This window comes from Saimiri boliviensis, chromosome 2 (assembly GCF_048565385.1).
Source record: "Saimiri boliviensis isolate mSaiBol1 chromosome 2, mSaiBol1.pri, whole genome shotgun sequence".
NCBI lineage: Eukaryota > Metazoa > Chordata > Mammalia > Primates > Cebidae > Saimiri > Saimiri boliviensis.
In genome coordinates this window covers 171,660,176-171,681,283 of record NC_133450.1, presented here as the reverse complement: position 1 = coordinate 171,681,283, position 21,108 = coordinate 171,660,176, and the positions used below count along the sequence as shown (strand labels likewise).

Below are 21,108 nucleotides of genomic sequence, written 5' to 3'. Positions count from 1 at the left end.
AAACATATACATAATCACAAACTCAGAACCTCATACTTACCACATTACTGCATGTTCTGTATCGGATATTTCTTCCTTCACAGCTCCTAGGTTGCCAAAAGAAAAAAAAATTATTATTACCTATGAAAGTCTCAAAATCAGAAATATTTCTTATAAAAAGTTCCCTCTAAATACTAGTAAAAGGGCCTCTCTTTTCTTCTAAGCATAGTCTTAGAGGATTTACTATTAAAAATCAAATTGGGCAGATCTAAAAATATTATGGATGTAAATTGATTTCTCTATAAGAGTCGAAACTAGGTATTTGTCTTGCTTTAAAAATTCTTAAAATAAGTTCTTAGTGTATATTTAAACAAACATTAGTGCAAAATTTTCTGAAAAAATGATATTCAATGAATCCTTTCTTCTTGTTTCTGATAAAAAACTGAAGACATATTTCACCGAAAAAAAAACTTAAATCTTGAAAATAAATTGGAATTAATATTCAAAATGTCTTAAAATCACAATTCTAAGAATGTGAAAAGTCATAATTCTTAAAAATTATTTTTATTTCTAAAATATATAGTCATTATAGAGGTTTTGGAAAAGACAGATTGCCAAAAAGAAAAAAAAGAAGTCCCCTGTAGTTGTCTCATCTAAAGATAATCACTATTATTTTGATTTATTTAGTCTTTTCCAGTATAAATTAAAAAAAAAAATCACAGTATGCAATTTTGTAGCCTGTTTTTATTTCCACTTAAAAAATTTTGGAGGCTTTTTCTCACAGTATTAAATAACTTTAAAAACACCATTTTGAGAGCTACATAATATTCTATCAAATGATGTAATTTTTTCTTAATTATTCTTCCATTATTTGTCATTTAATTTACACTTTGGGATTTGATAAATGATAGTGTGATAAACCATTTCATTGCATATGTTTTATCCAAATTTCTGACTGTTTTTTAAATAAATTTCTAGGGGAATTACTAGACTAAAGGGAACGAACTTTTATAAGGCCCTTGATAAATATTGCCAAAATGCATTCCATAAAGGTTGTACCATTACATACTCCCACCAGCAATACATGGGAGTTTCCATTTTACTGAATTCTTCTGAACAAAAACAATCAACTTTTGATAAAACATTCAATGCTAACACTTAAATCATGAACAACATACTGTACTGTTTTCAAAATATGTCACACTTTTTTTAAAAGTAAAAATATACTACAAAATCCTGTGAGAATGAGTATATTAGTACCTAGTAGTTTTAGAATTCCAGGTACGTTAATAAGTTTGTTATATGTATTAACTTATTTAGTATTCTGAAAAACCCTGAGAGATACGATACCATCATCATATCCATTTTACAGATGACAAAACTGAAGCTTAGGAAGGTTAAGTAATTTGCAAAAATGACACAACTATTAAGTTTTAGAGCTGAGATATGAAGCTAGACCATCTGGCTTCGGAACTCACACACTCAGGATCACAATGCTTCAATGCCTCCTTACTTCCCTGTTCAATAAACATCCACAGAACTTCTGTTATGTGATTGGCAATGAAATTACCACAAAGAATAGAAAGAAGACTGAATATGACTTTGTCTTTGTTATTAAGAGAAAATTAATCATGTAATTCGGCACAAGAAATGCATATAGTATTTGTACTAGGTCTTGAAAATGTTAACAAAAGGAAAATGTCATCTGAAAACACAATTATACACAGACTATCTTAACAATATAGAAAGGGTCCCATTCCTAAAGACTTAGCTGTAACCAGACTCACTATATTACTATGCAGTAAAAATAGAAAAGGAATGGCTGGCCAGGCATTGGAACCATAAAAATAAGGAGCATGACAAAGACACGTGTTTATCAGTGTCCAGTCCAGCAATGACCTAGAAAAAAAGGCCAATGAATTTCAAGTCCTGCATGTCCCCTTGACAAGACTGTTACAATCTCCACATAGATAGCTCATTGCTAACCTTGCTGATACCAACCAACGTTCAGCTCATCCAAGTACCACCCCTCATTACGGTGTCAGGTTGATCAAGCTACTTGCCAAGAGTGATCTGGATTTTTATGACTGCTGAGAACAGAGAGTGCTGGCCGTGCTTACATGGGCACTTTGGTCCATGTGATGGACAGTTCTGTTCCTTGCTCTAAATTAATCAACCAGCATTCTAGTTTGAAATATTAATCTCATGGGCTGAGTCACTGTGAGTACACCCTCAAGAAAAGGATGTGTTCTTGGTGCTATTGCTGAAAAATATTAGGTTTCTGACTCCAACAACAAGAGAGCTAGGTTCCAGCTGATGGTAAATTTCCAAGGTAATTGAATTCTACAACTGGGAGGTCTTTGGTAGCATCCCATGTAGATACCAGCGTCTGCAAATTGTGATATGTTTCTCAATTTTGAAGTTCCTGCTGCATATGTACCATAGTGCAGTGGTAGAGTACCCAGCTTAAAACGAGGCTCTGCTTTCTAGAATCCTGGCTCTATACTGCAGTTCTATCTTCTATAAAATAGGATGATATTACTTATCTCTTGGAATTATGAGAATTAACTGAGTTAGTATTTGTGAATCACTTCAGACAGTGCCTAGGACACAGCAAGCATTATGTAGGCATTTGATTAATTAAGTACACAATAGATATAAAAATAAAATAGCCACTGAAAGGAGGTTAAAGATACATGGAGAAGAAACTAAGCAAAGGCATAGAGGTGCAAAAAAGATTTGGTGTGCTTGCAAATTTTCAGTTCTGGTTTTGGGGGGTTTAGGGTTTATGTGAGGAACTGCAGTAAATGAGTGAAATACCTTCTAATTTTGAACTCTGTAATACGCAAAGGGGAACCACTGAAGGTATTAAAGCAGAGGAGATTCAATGATAAGATTTTGCTTTTAAAAAGTGAACCCTGGTGTTAATGATTGGGACTTTAATACTGTATGTTTTTCATCCTTCTTTTATTTATTTATTTTTATCTAACCTTATATTCATGAAATCATGGAGACAAATCTGAATTAGGAGCCTGAAGATCTGGGGTATAGGTTTTATTCTTCTACTTGCATAAATCTCTTGCTCTCTTAGGGTCTTAGTTTTTTTATCTGCTAAATGAATACAGAAATGCCTGTGCACAAAGTTAAGATCACCAACTGAAATAATGTACAAAAGCTCTGTTCAAATGCCAAGGGATTATTACAGAGATACTGCTTTCTAAACAAAACAAAGCAGAAAAATACTTGTTTCAGTAAAATACAAAATACAAAAAAAGAGCCTTTTCCCAAATCTTTTAACCTGCAAATACCTACACAAATTTTACATGCATCATTAAATAATAGGAGATATGAGCATGGAGTATAAAAGATTGATTTAAATACTTGTTACTTAGGAAAAACAAACCAAATCAAAAGCAAAGTACAGAAAAACCACTTGTCATAATTTCCAAAGAATATCCTATAATTTTCTAATGCCTAATATGCATTTGTAGACAATTAATAGATGCTTCTGAACTATCTTCCCTTTAATATATTACTTTTTTGAGAGGTTCTTTAAGTTGACTGACACATGGTATTAAGGTGGTAATGCTTAAGCATGGCAAACTGATCATTATTGAAAGACATTATCAAATTGCAGATTATAATGGAAACACTAACCAGTCTCTACTATATATTCAGTGCCTGCTATAGGTATATGGACCAATGTTAGGTATTCTGCATATATCGTCTCTAATCATCCAACAATTCTGCAACTTTATATTATTCCTATTTAACAGATGAGAAAACTGAGGCAGAGAAAGCTGAGGAGGCTTAAAGCTACATACACAGAAAAGAGAACCAGAGATTGGAATCTAGGCCTGACTAATTCTTAGTCTCAAACAATAAGAAAAGGAACACGATCTGCTCAAGATACATGGTATAACATTAAGGTAAAAATCTGGAAAGCTGAGAAGGGAATTGGCCTTAGAGTTGACTGTACCTTGTTGCTACTATACCAGTTTATAAACGACTTCTCAATTCTGTTAAATCTACTTCTAGAAAAACATAGGTAGACACACAGTGGAACATTTCCAAGAAAACCATGCTCATCAGTAAAATGCAATGTGAAAGAGCTTCAGTGCAGAGAAGTTTGTACTTTTGAAAGTTCAAATTTATTAAATTTGAATATAAATTTTACATAAGAAGCTAAGTGACTATTCCACCACAAGGATTTCATTCCTGCCAAGTGTGAATTTCTTCATCCAAGGCATTTATCTGGGCACAAAATCCCTAAGAATTAAGCAGTAAAAAATATTTTCCTTCTTTTTTTAAAAACAGGTTGTTAATATAAAACAGCTGAGTGACTTCTTTCACATTTAAACAAAGTAAAATTCAACTCTGGGGATGAAAACAAACATTAGAAATTGCAGTCTAACATGATGTCTGAGGAAGGTTATAGACAAATGATAGAATAGGATTTAAGTAACTATGTCCTCTAAATACAAACGATAAAATAGTTACAGTGCTCTGTTTAGGGACTTGAGAACTGTATCAATCATGAACTCAGAAACTGGATCAAGTATGAAACAAAATATAAGTATTAGAATATCTTTTATTATAAAGATATAATATGCACATGTATGTTTCTTGTAGCATTATTCATCTAGCAAAGACATGGAGTCAGCCCAAATGACCATCAGTGATAGACTGGATAAAGAAAATGTGCTACATAGACACCATGGAATACTATGCAGCCATAAAAAAGAAATGAGATCATGTCCCTTTGCAGGGACATAGATGGGGCTGGAAATCATTATCCTCAGCAAACTAACGCAGGAAAAGAAAATCAATCACACTTACAAGCAGGAGCTGAATGATGAGAACACATGGATACATGGTTGGTCTCAACACACACTGAGGCCTGGGGAGGCTAGCGGGAGGGAGAGTACCAGAAAGATTAGCTAATGAATGGTGGGATCAATACCTAGGTTATGGGTTGATCTGTGTAGCAAACCACCATGGCACATGTAACAAACCTGCACACCCTGCACATGTACCCAGAACATAAAACAAAAGGTGAAGAAAAAAAATAAAAATTAAAAAATGGGACGGTGCAGTGGCTCACGCCTGTAATCCTCAGCGCTTTTGGAGGCTGAGGCAGCCTAATCATGAGGTCAGGAGTTTAAGACTAGCCTGGTCAATATAGTGAAACCCCACCTCTACTAAAAACACAAAAATTAGCCAGGTGTGGTGGTGGGCTCCTGTATTCCCAGCTACTCAGGAGGCTAAGGCAGGAGAATCACTTAAACCCAGGAGGCAGTGGTTGCAATGAGCTGAGATCGCACCACTGCATTCCAGCCTGTGAAACAGAGCAAGACTTTGTCTTGGTGGCGGGGAGAAGGGAGGAATATATGTATGTGTCAAATTTGCATCAAACATTCCTTATTTACTGAACCAGCACTTTACTCCTGGCCAGTCATATTAATTTTTATTTAATTCCTTCTCTCAAAAATAAAAATTACCTCAATCACAAGCTATTATGTGTGAATTATTCAGACTTTAATTCACTCATTTATGAGATTAATGTAGACTTGATGCATACTTTGTCTCTCATTAATATATAATACACCATCTAAACACTTCCTCTCTTAAAATCCTGATGTTACAGTTTCAAGTGTCATCATTTAATAACCTGAGAAGAGGTGAACTGACATGAAAAATTAAAAGTTTTCTCTCTAAGGTCAAACAACTTGTTAGCTTCTTCTTTTGACATCTTCTTTCTCATAAAAGTCTTTAAAAAGGGGATGCATTTGATTTATCTCTCTTTTACCTTAAAATTCTTGTCATCTCTTCACTAAGCAAAAAATCCTTCTGATGGCACAGTCAGAATCATACCTGGTGTTAATAAATTGTTTCAAGAAAATCTAGTCATTGTGCATTTAACACTTCAGAGGTTTTAAGGACAATGCATTTGTATTAGGCTCATGGCACCCCAGGCTTTATCTCCAGGTTTCTAGAAAGCAAAGAATGTTGCTAAGCAAGAATGGGTTACTGTATTTCCCTGAATATCAACTGCCTTTCAAATACAGACTCATGGCAAAGAATTTTAAAATAGGACAGTCCATCTATGTTTCGTTCTGTTTTGAGACAGGGACTCATCTCTTTCTGTCACCCAGGCTGGAGCTATTGCAACTCACTATAACCACAAACTCCTGGGTTTGAGTGATCCTCCCACCTCAGCCTCCTAAAGCACTGTGAACACAAGCATATCTCTCTTCTTTTAGTCATCCGAAGAAATCTATGAGCTCTTTACAAGAGAACAGACATAAAGCCATGTTCAGCAATTCCAGCCCAAGGGAGCCTGGGCCATTTAGACCGTGGGTCTTAGAGCAACCATAGATTAGAGCAAGACAAGTGGATGCGCAGCCCTACCAAGCGATTTCAAGTAGTACTGGAACAGTGTTTCTCCCTTCACTTCAAATGAGCATTTCAGTACTCACTGGAGCTATATTGCAGGAAGTTGCCCCCAACGAGCCAGTTACAAAAATTCTACATTCCTGAGGCTCTTTACAAAGAACTCAAGAGGGACCAAGTGATTTCAAGTAGTACTGGAACAGTGTTTCTCCCTTCACTTCAAATGAGCATTTCAGTACTCACTGGAGCTATATTGCAGGAAGTTGCCCCCAACGAGCCAGTTACAAAAATTCTACATTCCTGAGGCTCTTTACAAAGAACTCAAGAGGAATAACAAATTCTGAGAACAATTGACAAAACCACGTGCAAGTGAACTGTCAGCCTCTTTTCATTTTCTAAAGATACATAGTTATGATTATTTTTAAATAATTTCAACTTTTATTTTAGACTCAGGGGTTCAAGTACAGGTTTGTCACACGGGTATGCTGCATGATCCTAGGGTTTGGGTTACAGATGATTCTGTTGTCAGGTAACGAGTGAACATAGTATCTGTTAGGTAGTTTTTCAGCTCACACTCCTCCCTCTCCTCCTCCCTCTAGTAGGCCCTAGCACAGAGACATTATTGTAAGAGGTTCTTTCAGGAAATACTTGATACCAATCAACTTGGCCATGGAAAAGGAAACTATATGAACCTCTGGACCCTGTGTGTAAAGCTCTTCTCAGTTGTTCACTGTCCTCATCTGTGGTTCAAACTGCATGCTGAACACCCAGGGACTAGAACTGGAGTCTGTACATGACAGATGGTTAGCTGTGGTCTTACCTCGCATGGAAGAGAAAGAGGAGTTAGATGACAAGCCGTCTCTGTGGGTTTCACGAGTCCAATTCTAATCTTTTTCTTAGCTTTACTTTACTCTTATACTTTAAAATGTCACTCTATAATGTTCTACATTTTATTCTGTGCTCGAAATAATTATTATTTAATTCGAATTTACAATGTCATAAACAAAAATTACAATGAATCTTGTTTATGTTAAAGCATTATTTTGAGGGAGTTTGCTCCCAAAAAGAGGAGTCAATTCAGCACCATGTCTTCTTTAAAAGTATCTGCACATAACCATGCTTATACTGTATCTTCATTATATATCATATCTCTAAACAATTAGAAATGTTCTAGTTTGTATCCCTAGTGAGTACTTTATAAATATTAAAATATTTAAATTACTTTTAATAAACATTAAATTAACATATTTATTCAGGACAATGCTTTTTTAAAATTTTTAATTTTTGAGAGTACATAGTGGGTATATATATTTATGGGGTACAGAAGTTATTTTGATACAGGTATGCAACACATAATAATCACATCATGGTAAATGGGTATCCATCCCATCAAGCATTTATATTTTGTGTTACTAACGAGTTAATTATACTCTTCTAGTAATTTTAAAATGTACTTTGAGGCCCCTCTTGTCTGCCACATGCTTCCAGATGACCCTGTACCTAAAATAATAAGAAATTTGCTTATAATGTTCTTCATAACAAGTAATGTTTAATCTGGTAACACCTGCCTATGGAAACTGACCCTAAATATTAAAATGTGTCTTTGTCCTTTTTCAAGGCTAACATTCACATTTTTTCCCCATTTCAGGTTAAATACCCTTCACTGAACAATGCCACTAAAATTCTAGAAGTAAATGCATCCCCTCTACATACAACCAGCAGTGGAAGGGAGGAAACAGAGGTTCTTGGTGCTTTGGGACTTTCAAAGCATATATTAAAAAATCTTTCTCCTAAGTTGAAAGGTCCCTGAATCCCATGCAGAAGCAGTTTTCCACTGCCTTTTCTACATGGGATACATCACGTGGCTCAAGCAGATTAGTGCTAAGGGAGAGATTCATTATTATTATTTTTTGAATAGATAGATATGCAAGCCAAACTATTATGACAACCTGATAACTGTAGCTTTTGAAAATGCTTTCTGTTATCATAATACAAGAAACAACATGGAGGCACACTGCCAGGCATCATCCATCAGTAGGTGAGCTGGCTGGTAACAGACACAGCCCTGGTGCCATGTTAGCTCATAACAGTGTGCCAGAGGCACTCACAGGGCCCTACTGAACCAAAAGAAGAGTCGGCCTTAAAGCCGCATTTTCAAAGCAATTTTAAACTGATCAGGAGATAGCGAAGGGCCAGATTAAAAGATGGTGCTGTAATTTGGGAACTAGAATTAAAAGTGTTTCTTTGGCATATATAAGGTATTTTTGTGATCTCAGTTTTATAATTCAACACTTCTGCTCTATCCTGATCTATCATTATAAAAAAATGTTCTGAATGCAGTGCCAACTTGGAAATACTGATTTATGTATAACCAGAGAGTTACTAATGCTTATGGTGGAAACTAAATTTGATATAAATGGAAATTAGGTAGCTTTAGGGAAAACATTCTAAGACAACTTCCTCTCTGGTTGTTTGAACTTCTCCTAACCAGATGGAACTGAGGAAAGCATCTCTGCACTTTTACAGATTTCTGAGCAACAGTTCGGATGCTGCAGAACTGTTAAAATTTAGACCCACAAGAGAATATTATAGGCTGAATTTTGGAGTTTGTTTTCTAAGTTTCAAATTAGCTTATTTGCTATTATGATTGTTTGCTATGTCTAAATTATAACTAAAAAAAAATCACTGCCAATTTTTTTCCCAAACAAGTATGATTTTACATAGACCTGCCTATTCTTCAAAGAAAGACATGCTATAACAAAGCATCGAGTTTTCACAAATATGGGCTGGAGTTATGAAAATGAGGAGTATACTCATGTAATCAGACAAGAAAAAGATAAGAATGATGACAGTGTAGACCATAAAGGTCATGCCCAGCTTCTAATGGAGCCAGAAACTGCTTTGAGCATACTGCTCAAAAAGTCTCATGAGACAATGTACAATAAGCACCCCGATGGGGAAAATGAGCCCTGGGCCGTGCCTCCCGGTTAACAAGCTTTGTATAATGTTGTCCAATTTGCAGTCACTTAACACATTCATTGGGCATCTAATATACACTGGTACTAAGCAAGGTACTGTGAGAGACACAAAAATGGTGGCCTCCCTGATTCTTACCAAAGTTACTATTTACTTGAAGAAATTCGTGTGCATCAGAATAGAACACAAAGCAGTATAACGCCTGGTGAACAACTCATGGGAATGTTCTGAATATTAAATACAGAAGGAATTCAAAAAAGGAGAGACCGAGGCTAGGATAATAGCTTACAAAGGAAATATCTTAGGCCGGATGTCCTATATGGATGATAGGAGTCCCAAGAATGTGATGGGAGAAGGGAGACTTTGTGATTCAGCCCTTTCTTCAAATTCCTGCTTCATCGAGTACTACACTAGGTTCTTAACCTGTGTTTAATTCAGTAAATTCGCCTAACAGTGACCAGATACCTACTCTGTGCCAGGAAGGAAGGTACAAAGAAAAGGAAAATAAAACCTGAGATCCTAACACTGATAATCTAATTAGGGACAGTACCATATAAATAACTGTAACACAGCCAGACAATTTAACGGTGACTTAAAGGTGGTGCAAACAAAATGCCTCACGAATATAGCATGGTGAGACTCAGGGGTACAGGTGAAGGTGGCTTTAAGCAACAATCAGGGTTTTGACAGGGTTTTGAACATGGGGAGGGAGGGACATTGTAGGTGAAGAGCTCACCGGGAGAGGAGGCACCGAGGCAGCAAAAGACTAGAGTTTAAAAAATCTAGGACACAGTCGTAACACCCATGTTTCTTTTACTTTTAGAAAACCAACCTGGCTAACATGGTGAAACCCCATCTCTACTAAAAATACAAATTAGCCTGGCATCGTGGCGCATGCCTATAATCCCAGCACTTGGGAGGCTGAGGCAGAAGAACTGCTTCAACCCAAGAGGCAGAGGTTGCAGTGAGCTGAGACTGCACCACTGCACTCCAGCCTGGGTGACAGAGGGAGAATCTGTCTCAAAAAAAGAAAGAAAAAAAAGAAAACTATATTACCATTTAACCTAGCAATTCCACACTAGATATTTACCCAAAGGAAAAGAAATCATTATATAAAAAAGACACCTGCATTGGTATGTTTATTGCAGTACTATACACAATAACAAAGTGATAGAATCAGCCTAAGTGTCCATCAATGAATGACTAGATAAAGAAAATGTGGTACATATACGCCATCAATACTGCTTAGCCATAAAAAGAATGAAACCATGTGCTTTACAGCAACATCGATGGAGCTAGAGGCTATTATCCTAAGTGAACTAACTCGGAAGCAGAAAAATCAAATACCGTATGTTCTCACCTATGAGTGGGAGCCAAACGGTGGGTGCACATGGACATAAAGATGGAAATATTTGGCACTGGGGACTCTGAAGAAGGGAAGGCTGGGGGGTGGTGGGTAGAAAAACTGCCTATTGAGAACAATGTTCAATATTTGGGTGATGGGTACACCAGAAGCCGAATCCCCACTATTATGCAAGATACCCATGCAATAAACATGCACAGGTACCCCTGAATCTAAAATAAAAATTGTAATTTTTTGACTATTTATTTACTTTTCTCCCTTGGAATCTGTGTTTGGTTTCTGAGCTGCAGAACCTAGCGACATGCTTGGTGTACTGTTAGTGCTTTACAAATATTTCAGGAGAGAAGGAAGGAAGGAAAGAAGGGAGCGAGGGATACAAGGAGGGAAGGAAAGAACTAACAGCCAAAGGAAGAAGGAAAGAACACGCAGAAGGAAATGTTATAAAGACAATTTCAGGCCATGAAAAACTTCCAGTCTCACATCTGTTCTAATTTTTGAACTTTGAAACTTGATTAAAATCTTTCTATGCCAAGAAAAAGATAAAAAGTTTAAAACGAAACTAAATAGCTACCAAAGAGAAAAACGTTGGGCTCTATTTTAGTGGGCATGTTTATTTTCATAGATTGATTATAAGTTGTGTTTGTCATTGCAATGCATTTGCTTCCTCTGAAAGATAGCTAGGGGTGGGGGCCAGGGGATTGCTGCCTTTGGCTTAAGATCCACTAACAGGAAAGATATGTACTTTATAGTACACACACACATGCCATAAGGTTTGCAAATGATCTTACATTTGCTCAGTAGCCAAAAGAGGCAAAGAATGAGAATAAAAACAAATGTGTTTTAGCAACATCAAGTCCAACTTTTCCATCTTCCCCTTGAGGAAAATGTATATTATGAAACTCTAGGACTCTAACAACCTCACCCGATATAAGCCTTGAGTTGGAAATTTATGAATTATTTTGGCTAGAGACAAAAGTTCTCCAATCCTTCCATGTCACCCAGATGTTCATTGCAAAATGGGGGTCTGGAGAGTCACAACATTTTTCTTTTAAATCATTTATGTGAAGAGCAGCGTTTGCTCCTCTTCCTGTCTAACAGCAAAATGGGCTTGACTGTGTATCTCAGGAGAAAGGGTCTCTTTTTTAGGGGTACACATTTCAGAGTTGAACAGCACCGTGGATGTCTGTTCAACAAATATCTATGGAACACTTGTTCTGTTCCAGGCACTGCTCAGCTGACCTCATGGATAAGCAAACAAAATCCCAGAGAAACTAAAATCTAGTCCAATGTCATACAGCTACAGAATAGTGGTGCCAAAATTCAAAAGTCAGTAGTTTCATGAAAAATAAAATAGAAGGAAGAATTCACAAAGTAGGCAAAGAAACTTATTGCTAAAATTCTGGTTCCCACAACACGTGGTTCTCTCCCACTAGGAAAGGGACTTTATCTGGACCAGGGAATCCTACTCCAAAGCTCAAAGGTAGGGACTGGCTCTGCAGTGCTTTTAGGTTGGTACATTAGGGGCTTTGGCTGATGGTCCATGTATGAATGTAACATCACCTAGTGTTTTATAATTATTCTTCCTGCCTCCAGATGAAGTGTCCATCCCCCACTGAATATGATTTGGACCACTCTCTGTTTGTCCTTCATATCCAGTATCTGTCTCTGTGTGTGTGTCTCTGTCTCTTTCTCAGTGATTGAAACTAAACAAAACAGGGTCAGATATCTCTTTTTTCCATTTTCTAAAATCGGGCCCCAAAAGAGGAAATAATTCAAGTAATAATGCAAGTAGTATTAGAAAAGCTTCCCGTCCCCCTACTATTTTTTGGTGGTTAAGGTGAGGGAGAAGCTGGAGGGATGGATGCTGAGTTGAAGATGGAAAGCTAAACTCAACTCTGTGGATAGTAAGTTTAATGACTTTAAGGAGAGGTAAGTCTCAGATAATTTGCATAAACTACCCAAGAATCACTAGGACATTAACTTGGTTATTCACTAACAAGCTGGAAGCTTAAAAGATCATGTTTGTAGGCTTAATTAATAAAAGGATGAAAGAATAAGTCAGAAATCACTTAGTCCATTTACCACTTTCGGCAAGGCTGATAATGACTAATACTAGACAACTGTGTTTCTACTGGAAGAGTAGATACACATTAGTACCTAGAGCAATCGCCATCATTACATCTTGACATGCTTGTACCCGTGACTTCTCTCCCACATGGCACTCGGTCATTTCACAGAAACTTCAGTGGGGGATTTTAACATAGGAAGTATCTTTATCAGAAAATCCTGCAGTAGCTCACACCTGTAACCCCAGTACTTTGGGAGGCCAAGACGAGTAAATCACTTGAGCTCAGGAGTCCAAGACCAGCCTGGCCAATGTGGTGAAACTGTGTCTACAAAAAATACAAAAAGTAGTGGAGCATGGTGGCGCACACCTTTGGTCCCAGCTACGAGGGAGGCTGAGGTAGGGGGATAGTTTGAGACTGGAAGGTGGAGGTGTCAGTGAGCCAAGATAGCACCACTGCACTCCAGACTGGGCATTACAGCCAGCTTTTGCCTCAACAAACAAACAAACAAACAAACATTTTTTTTTTCTTCTCTATTCTAACCTTTAATTTTTCAGGGAGCTGGAGATAAACCTCATCATTGCACTATCATCCCCTTCAAGACAACAGCAGTTTTAACCCTGGATACACATTAAAATCATTTGGAGAGCTTTGAAAAAATTACTGATGTCAGGAATCCACCACCAGGGATCATAATTTAATTGGTCTTTGGTAGGGCCCAGATATTTGTATTTTTTAAAAGCTTTTCAGGCACTTCTAAAGTGTAACTAGGATTAAGAACTCCTTCTATAACAAAAGGAGGAATAACAACCACATGATCATCTCTGATAGATGCAGAAAAAGCATTTGTCAAAGTTTAACACCTTTCATGATGCAAATTCTCAAACTAGGCATAGAAGGAAATTTCTTCACAATGACAAAGGCCATATGTGAAAAGTCCTCAACTAACATCACACTCAAGAGCTTTTCCTCTAAGATCAGGAACAGGGAAAGGTTGTTCACTCTTGCCAGCCAGTTCAAAATAGTCCTGAACGTCTTAGTCAGTAAGACAAGAAAAAGAAATAAAAGGCATCCAAATAAGAAAGGAAGAAGTACAATTATCTCTTTTTGCAGATGACGTGATTTCATAAGCAGAAAATTCTAGATATTTCATGAAGAACTAGTAAATTGAGATTTTGTAGGATACAAAATCAATATAGAAAAGTCAGTTTCAGTTTGCATTTCTACTCACTAGCAAAAAACTATTCACAAAAAGAAATTAAGAGGACAGTCTCACTTACAATCACATCAAAAAGAATAAAACAATTAGGAATAAACTTAAGTAAGTTAAGACTTGTACACTGAGAACCACAAAACATTACTGAAAGAAATTAAAGATGGCACAAAAAAATGGTAAAACATTCCATGTTCATGGAATGGAACAGTTAATATTGTTAAAATGTCCATGCTACCCAATGTCGTCTACAGATACAATGCATTGCCTGTCCAAATCCCAGTGACTGATTTTTATAGAAATAGAACAAACAGTCCTAATTCACGAAGCCAGAAAGAATCTGGAATGGTGAAAACATTCAGAGACAACAAAGGTGAAGGTATCACAGTTCCTGATTTCAAAATATTTTATAAGCTACAGAAATTAAAACAGTATGGTACTGGTGTAAAGATATACAAGTGTAAAGACATCTTGGTGTAAAGACAGACATATACACCTATGGAACACCTAGAAAAAAACTCACACATATACAGTCAACTGATCTTTGACAAAGGTGCCAAGAATACACAATGGGGAAAGGTGCTGCAGAAACTGGATATTTACGTGTGAAAGCATAAAATTGCTATCAAAATTTCACCATATACAAAAATTAACTCAAAATGGATTATCGACTTAAATGTAAGACTTGAAACTATGAAAAACTCCTACTGGAAAATATAGGGGCAAAGCTTCCTAATATTGATTTGGCAATGATTTCTTAGATGTAACACCAAACCACAAGCAACAAAAGCAAAAATAGACCAGTAGGACACTCAAAGTAAAGAGTCTGCACAGCAAAGGGAATAACAAACCACAATGAATGAACTTTGAGGCCATTATGGTGAGAGAAATAAGTCAGAAATAAGGACAAGTACTACATGATTCCACTTCTATAAGGTATCTAGACTAGTCCATAGGAGCAGACAGTGGAATGGAGGTTGCCAGAGATTGTGGGGAGGGAAAAATGGTACTTGCCATTCAAGGAGAGTATAGTTTCGATTATGCAAGATGACTGAACTGTAGAGGTCTGTTGTACAGCATTGCTGGTTAGTTAACAGGACTGTATGCACACTTAAAATTTGGCTGAGATATTGGATCTCATGCTATATTGTCTTACCACAAAATAAATAAATAAATAAATAAATAAAAATAAAAAGGGGAAGAAAAATAACAAAGAGGAAATTAGAGAGACTAGCTCTAAGATCCTTCCCATCTCAGTCTATGTCTAAGTCTGAAATATTTTCTTAATTCAAAAGGAGAATTGCTTCCACCAATATTGGTTCTGTGGTATAGGGATTAGGTTCCTGATTCTTTTGTTGAGATGTTTAATATCATATATTTTTCCTCCTTTTTAGTTGAAGCACAGATTGAAGAAATAAAATAACAATACTGCATACACTCTTTAAAAGCCAATTATGAAACATTTGAGTGTCTGCTGTGTGCTAAGCATTGTAATAAAGGAGGAATTCGTACAACTTAATTAAGAAATGAAAGCATTAATATATGAAACGATGCTACCAGAATAAAATAACTATATATACATAACATTTAAAAAACCCAGTTCCACAGATGTATTATTTCTAGAATTCAGGGAAATTCTGTTAGTTCTTAAAATATCTTGCAACTACAATCAGTAGAAACCCAGAGGCAAATTAATAATTTTGTAAATTCTTGAGACTCTGTCCCCTTGGGATTTCTATCCTTAGTTATACCTACTGATTTGCCTAAAACATAGTAGGTATTTGATAAATATTCATTGAATAAATTAATTAAAATTGAGGAGATACACGAACTTTAGAAGGGCTACTGAACAAGCCACGTAAGGATTTTTTTAAATAAACAGAAAAGACAGCTAAGAGTTACAGATTCCTGATATGGCAAGTAAAGGTTACAGACAACAAACAAATTTCCAACCATGTTTTATTCCTACAAATTGGCTTATGGGGTAAACCAGGCCATAAATTGGTTGGTCCTAAACATTCAGTCATTGGCCTTAGCACATTTGCCTCCTGAAAAAAGATCAGATCTTAGAAAAATACACCCTCTTAAGATACATGACCTGAAATATTAGAAGTCCTGGTGATACATTTAGACTAGGCTTTAGCCCAAAAAGTAAAAGGAAGGCAACCACAAACTCTTAAGCTTATGTCCCAAAATGTGTACCCTCCCTTAACAAAATGAAAAGACAATCTCATACAAATGACATGAATAGTTATACCTATTCTGAACTTGTGTATCTTTCTTTTAAACAAAAATTCAAACATTTCTAAAGAAAATAAGGCTGATAACATGTAACACTAGATGAAGAATAACAGATAAAGCCTGCTTTCAGGCTTATTTGAGCTGAAAGTTCTAAAATCTATTAAAACAAGTCCTGTGAACCTTAATTGGATGTTATGAAAGAGATGAGATGTCTTTAAAAGAAAAAAACAAACATTTGTTTAAGAAGCCAAATCTTACCAGTGAAAATTTTCTTTTGGTATTTATTATTATATGGTATAGAAATAAGATGCTAATTAAGGCCTATACTAGTGTATCAATATTTTCATGGCAGAATATCTGTGTTTACAATTAAAAATCAGAGAAGTTAGCTTACTTTCTCTTAGCACAATCATTATGAAATGAGACCTGTAGAATGATCTTTCTAATTCCTGTGGATGTGGACTAAGATCCTTGGGGCTATTTATTTTAAATTTTCTGTGTTTATGTTGACACCAGTCTGGCAGCCACATGCCTTTGGAATAATACTATAATCTTACTTGTTTTAGGCACCCCTTTGTGTGATGATTTTTATTTCTTGCCCATCTAATAATCGTATTCACCTAAAAAAAACCTTTTAATTCAATTTAAAGATTTAACTCAAAATTTATTAACTTTTTAAAAATGCTGCCATCCTTTATAAGATCATTTTTTGCTATTTGCATATATATAAAATAGCCAAATCCATAATTTAATCAGTTATGATTTATCAAAATATTTATATTCTTAATGTATTAATTTATCCTCTTAATGCAATGTTAATGTATTATTAATCTATGCTATTAGCTAGATGAATTTGGCATTTCAGAAAGTAAAAAGGTCTCAGAAGTCACCAGTGCAAAGGTTCACATCAGACCTAAGAGCAGCCAGCTATCCGACTTGTTGCCGTCTCAAATGAGCTGCAGCTTCCTCGTTTGAACCTGGTGTTGGCATTGACTTAATACAGTGAGACAATGTTACACACCATATTAAGCATCTTATGCATTTGGAACTCCTTATGAGCAAAACTAAATTAACTGGCTGAAGATAAACCTAGAGCTTTGAAAGGTAGATCTTTAGTATGAAGTATTTTTTAAAAAGATAGACAAATGAGTTCACTATAAATATTATTTCAGAGTATTTAGTTGGGGGGCAAAGAACTGGAAAGTGCAGCAGCTTCTCAAGGTAGCTGGTCTTTAATTTACTTGAAATAGAATAAATGTCCATCATCAAGCACAAGTAGGTATTGTCTCTTTTCTAATTAATGAAAAATAAAAACATTATATTCTACTTGGTGATACAAGATTAGTAAAAGTTATAAGAGTTACTCAATGAAACCTTATACAATCTTACAAAAATTAGTAAAGGTGGAAGGCAATGCTTATACAGTGTCTTTCTCTGTAGCTTAAACCAGGGTTGCAGATAAAGGCAATAATCAATGTTCCAATATCATAACTGCAAAAATCAAGCACTGCCTACTTTCCACAAGCCTCAGAAAAAGGGTAGGGGAGAAACCAAGGAAATAATTTTGCTCAGTATCTTCCTGAGTCAGGGCTTTTCCCCCAGTATTAAGTACTGCCTGTTGAGAATGAAGGCTTTTATATTTAATATGTGTCTGTGTTTTCATTCTGCTTTGTCTCCATTGAATTTCTTTTCTATAACCTTCAAAAGATCACTCAGAGAGGATGTTCTGTACTCAGAGGGTAAACTAAGTCTCCTCACAAGCTCCCAACCCATCAGGGAACAGAACTAACTCCAGAAGTTGAGTAGTTGTCATTTATTCCATAAAACCTGGGTTGGCTGGGCGCGGTGGCTCAAGCCTGTAATCCCAGCACTTTGGGAGGCCGAGGCGGGTGGATCACGAGGTCGAGAGATCGAGACCATCCTCGTCAACATGGTGAAACCCTGTCTCTATTAAAAATACAAAAAACTAGCTGGGCGTGGTGGCGCATGCCTGCAATCCCAGCTACTTAGGAGGCTGAGGCAGGAGAATTGCCTGAGCCCAGGAGGCGGAGGTTGCGGTGAGCCGAGATCGCACCATTGCACTCCAGCCTGGGTAACAAGAGTGAAACTCCGTCTCAAAAAAAAAAAAAAAAAAAAAACCCTGGGTAATCTAGCTCCCTTTATAGTTTTGTCATATTGGGAATAGAATAATCATTAGCTGATAGACTTGAAAAAATAATTAGACCTGAAAGTGATCTAAGAGATCATATTACCATAGCTGGAAAATTGGCCCAGCAGGTTGATTTACCTGGTAGATGGGATTTATTTGGACTGAATATGAATGTTTACTATTAGAATACTACATACATTCCAGTTACCTGCTAGGCCTCTAAGGATATATATGTGTGTGTGTGTATATATATATATATATATATATATATATATATATATATTCATAAGCTCTAAGCTTTCCCTATTGGAAAGGTATATAAGGTGACTGAACTGCATATAGATGCCTAAATCTGGAGTCGAGAAATGAGACAGAACCCATTAAGTTTATTATCACATTAAAAATGAATAAGGAAGCCACAGAAGACCATTCATGGTAGATTGAAGAATAGTCCCAATTTTTCACTCTCTCCCTATTTCTTGCTTTTGCATGTAATATTGTGGCTCTTCCATTCTGACTCTGGGCTTGGTGGGTGGCTTAGTTTGGCCAATGAGATACTAGCAAATATGATACAGAAGCTGAAAACAGGCTTTGCACTGGGAATTGCTCTCCTACACCTCTGCTGTTACTGTAAAAACTTGCCTAGGCTAGCCTGCTGCAGGATGAGGAATCTGGAGCAGAGCTGGGTTTCCCATGTTGGCCCAGACCAAGCCAGTCTAGATCAGCCAACAGCCAGCCAACCCTAGATACATGATCAAGGCCATCCAAGTGCATCAGAGCCACCTAGCTGAGCAATAATTCATTATCTGATACTCTAGTGAGGATTAGTGGTTGTCATGCAGCATTACTGTGGCACTGAATAATTGCTACACCAGTGAGAACTTCCATTAGAGTAAGGAGCTAAGGAGGGTAAACTAATAAATTCTTGCTGGTACTAGAATAGATAGAACCAGTTGTTGAGGGAAAAAAACCTGAAAACTTTAAAAATCAAACTGATTTTAAGTATTGAAGCTGAGCACATATCTCAGAACATATCTGTTTCTAAATTATAAGAGTCAAAATACATTCCAAATCCAGCCTAAGAACATACTAGGGCCATATTTAAGAAATGATTTAATTACAGGTAAGCATTAATGAGAAAAATGTTAGAATGTATTTCATTAATATTATATTTTGTTTTTATAAGTATACTTATTTAATATTTTTTACTGTTCAGAGTTATCTATTTTAATGAAAATTAAAAAGTTTTATTCATGTCCATAACTAAAAAGCTTAATCAATGCTAGGTGTCTCCATGAACTCTGATAGCTGAAAGCTAGCTTTTTGAAACATGAAGCTGTAAGCCAGGAATTGCTGTTAACAGTGAAAGAAGACCTTGATTGTAAATAAAAATTACCAAGAAAACAATTAGCTTCTTAGGCACTTGAGAACTTACAAGATAATGAAGACAACTACACTTCCATCCAAGATCCTGAGCAGATGCATTCAAACTATATAGGGAGGAGAATATAAATCATCTAAAATGAAATTACCCAAAATGCCTGATTCCTTTTAGATATCAAAGGGGACTTACTCTACACTTTCATTACACGTAAAAAAGGAGAAAATACAGGGATTAAAATCCTATTAAAACATATGAAGTGATTCAAAATGACAGAAAGAGAAAGCCAGGGACACACAAACATTTGAGAACCTCTCATTCCAAACATAATAATCCCATAGCAAAGATCACTGAACTTTGATTGCAGACCAGTGACGCTTAGGCTAAGGTCTCCTCCTGGATAAGTGAGTCTGATCTGTATCCAAAAAGGGCCCCTGCCAGGGTGAGTTCTTTGCAACAGCAGCTTTCAGACCCTTTTGAAATGATATATACTTTCTGTCACAGCTCAGCACACACACAAATACGTGTGGGGTGGGGGTTTCTATGTGTGTATGTGTGCCTTGTTTTAAAAAATACAAAGTACACAAGGGTCTTGAATCAAAGCAGGAACTATCTAAGCTGTTTAATAACACATATTCTGTTGTGCTTTCTAGATAATAAGTGCATACTTGCCATAAAAGCTAAAGTACTAGATTGGTGCAAAAATAACTGCAGTTTTTGCCACTGAAAGTAATGGACTATTTATGCACCAACCTAATATTTTAAAAGTCAGCATTGTAACATCTATGAATATTCAATGGCTTAACATATTTATTTGGTATTCTTATTATAGATCTTTAAATTGTCCTTGGAGGTATGGATTTTCTAGAATCAATACACACCCAAAGATAGTAACTCAGTCTTAGTTTTGCTCCTTTTAAAATCTGTAGCTGTAAGATTTAACTCATTAGGGCACAGAGGTAATATGCTAATGGTCATATCATGAGCTGCTGTCTCAAGAAAGCCTGCTAGAATCTCAGACTGAACAGCTAAATCAACTTATATGTTGTTTGTCTTACAAGGATCAGAATTAGTACAGTTCAGCCTAACACCACAAATCCTACTGAAAAATGATATCAAAATATGTGGTAGGGCATATATAAATAGTTTTCACAATTAAAAATATATATTACATTTCTTTTTTTCTTTTTTTCTCATTAAACTTTTTTAATGGGTCTCAAAATTCCATGACAAATTTTTGGTCAAGTTGTTTCCATTAAAAAGTACTGATTCTAAAAACTAATAACTTAAAATTGCCACAAGGAAAAAAGAAAACCAAAGTGGTCCACAAAACATTCTCCTTTCCTT

At 36.1% G+C, this 21,108-nt stretch overlaps 1 protein-coding gene across 4 annotated transcripts in view; it reads right to left on the bottom strand.

Annotated features, from left to right (window-relative positions):
- The window catches only part of ADAMTSL1 (ADAMTS like 1), a 982,413-nt gene that overhangs the window by 379,561 nt on the left and 581,744 nt on the right, over positions 1 to 21,108 (bottom strand). For all 4 annotated transcript variants that reach the window (XM_074394894.1, XM_074394896.1, XM_074394895.1 and 1 more), the window contains one exon: positions 41 to 86. In XM_074394894.1, the coding sequence (XP_074250995.1) occupies positions 41 to 86 (46 nt within the window). The remainder of the gene's footprint in view (positions 1 to 40; positions 87 to 21,108) is intronic.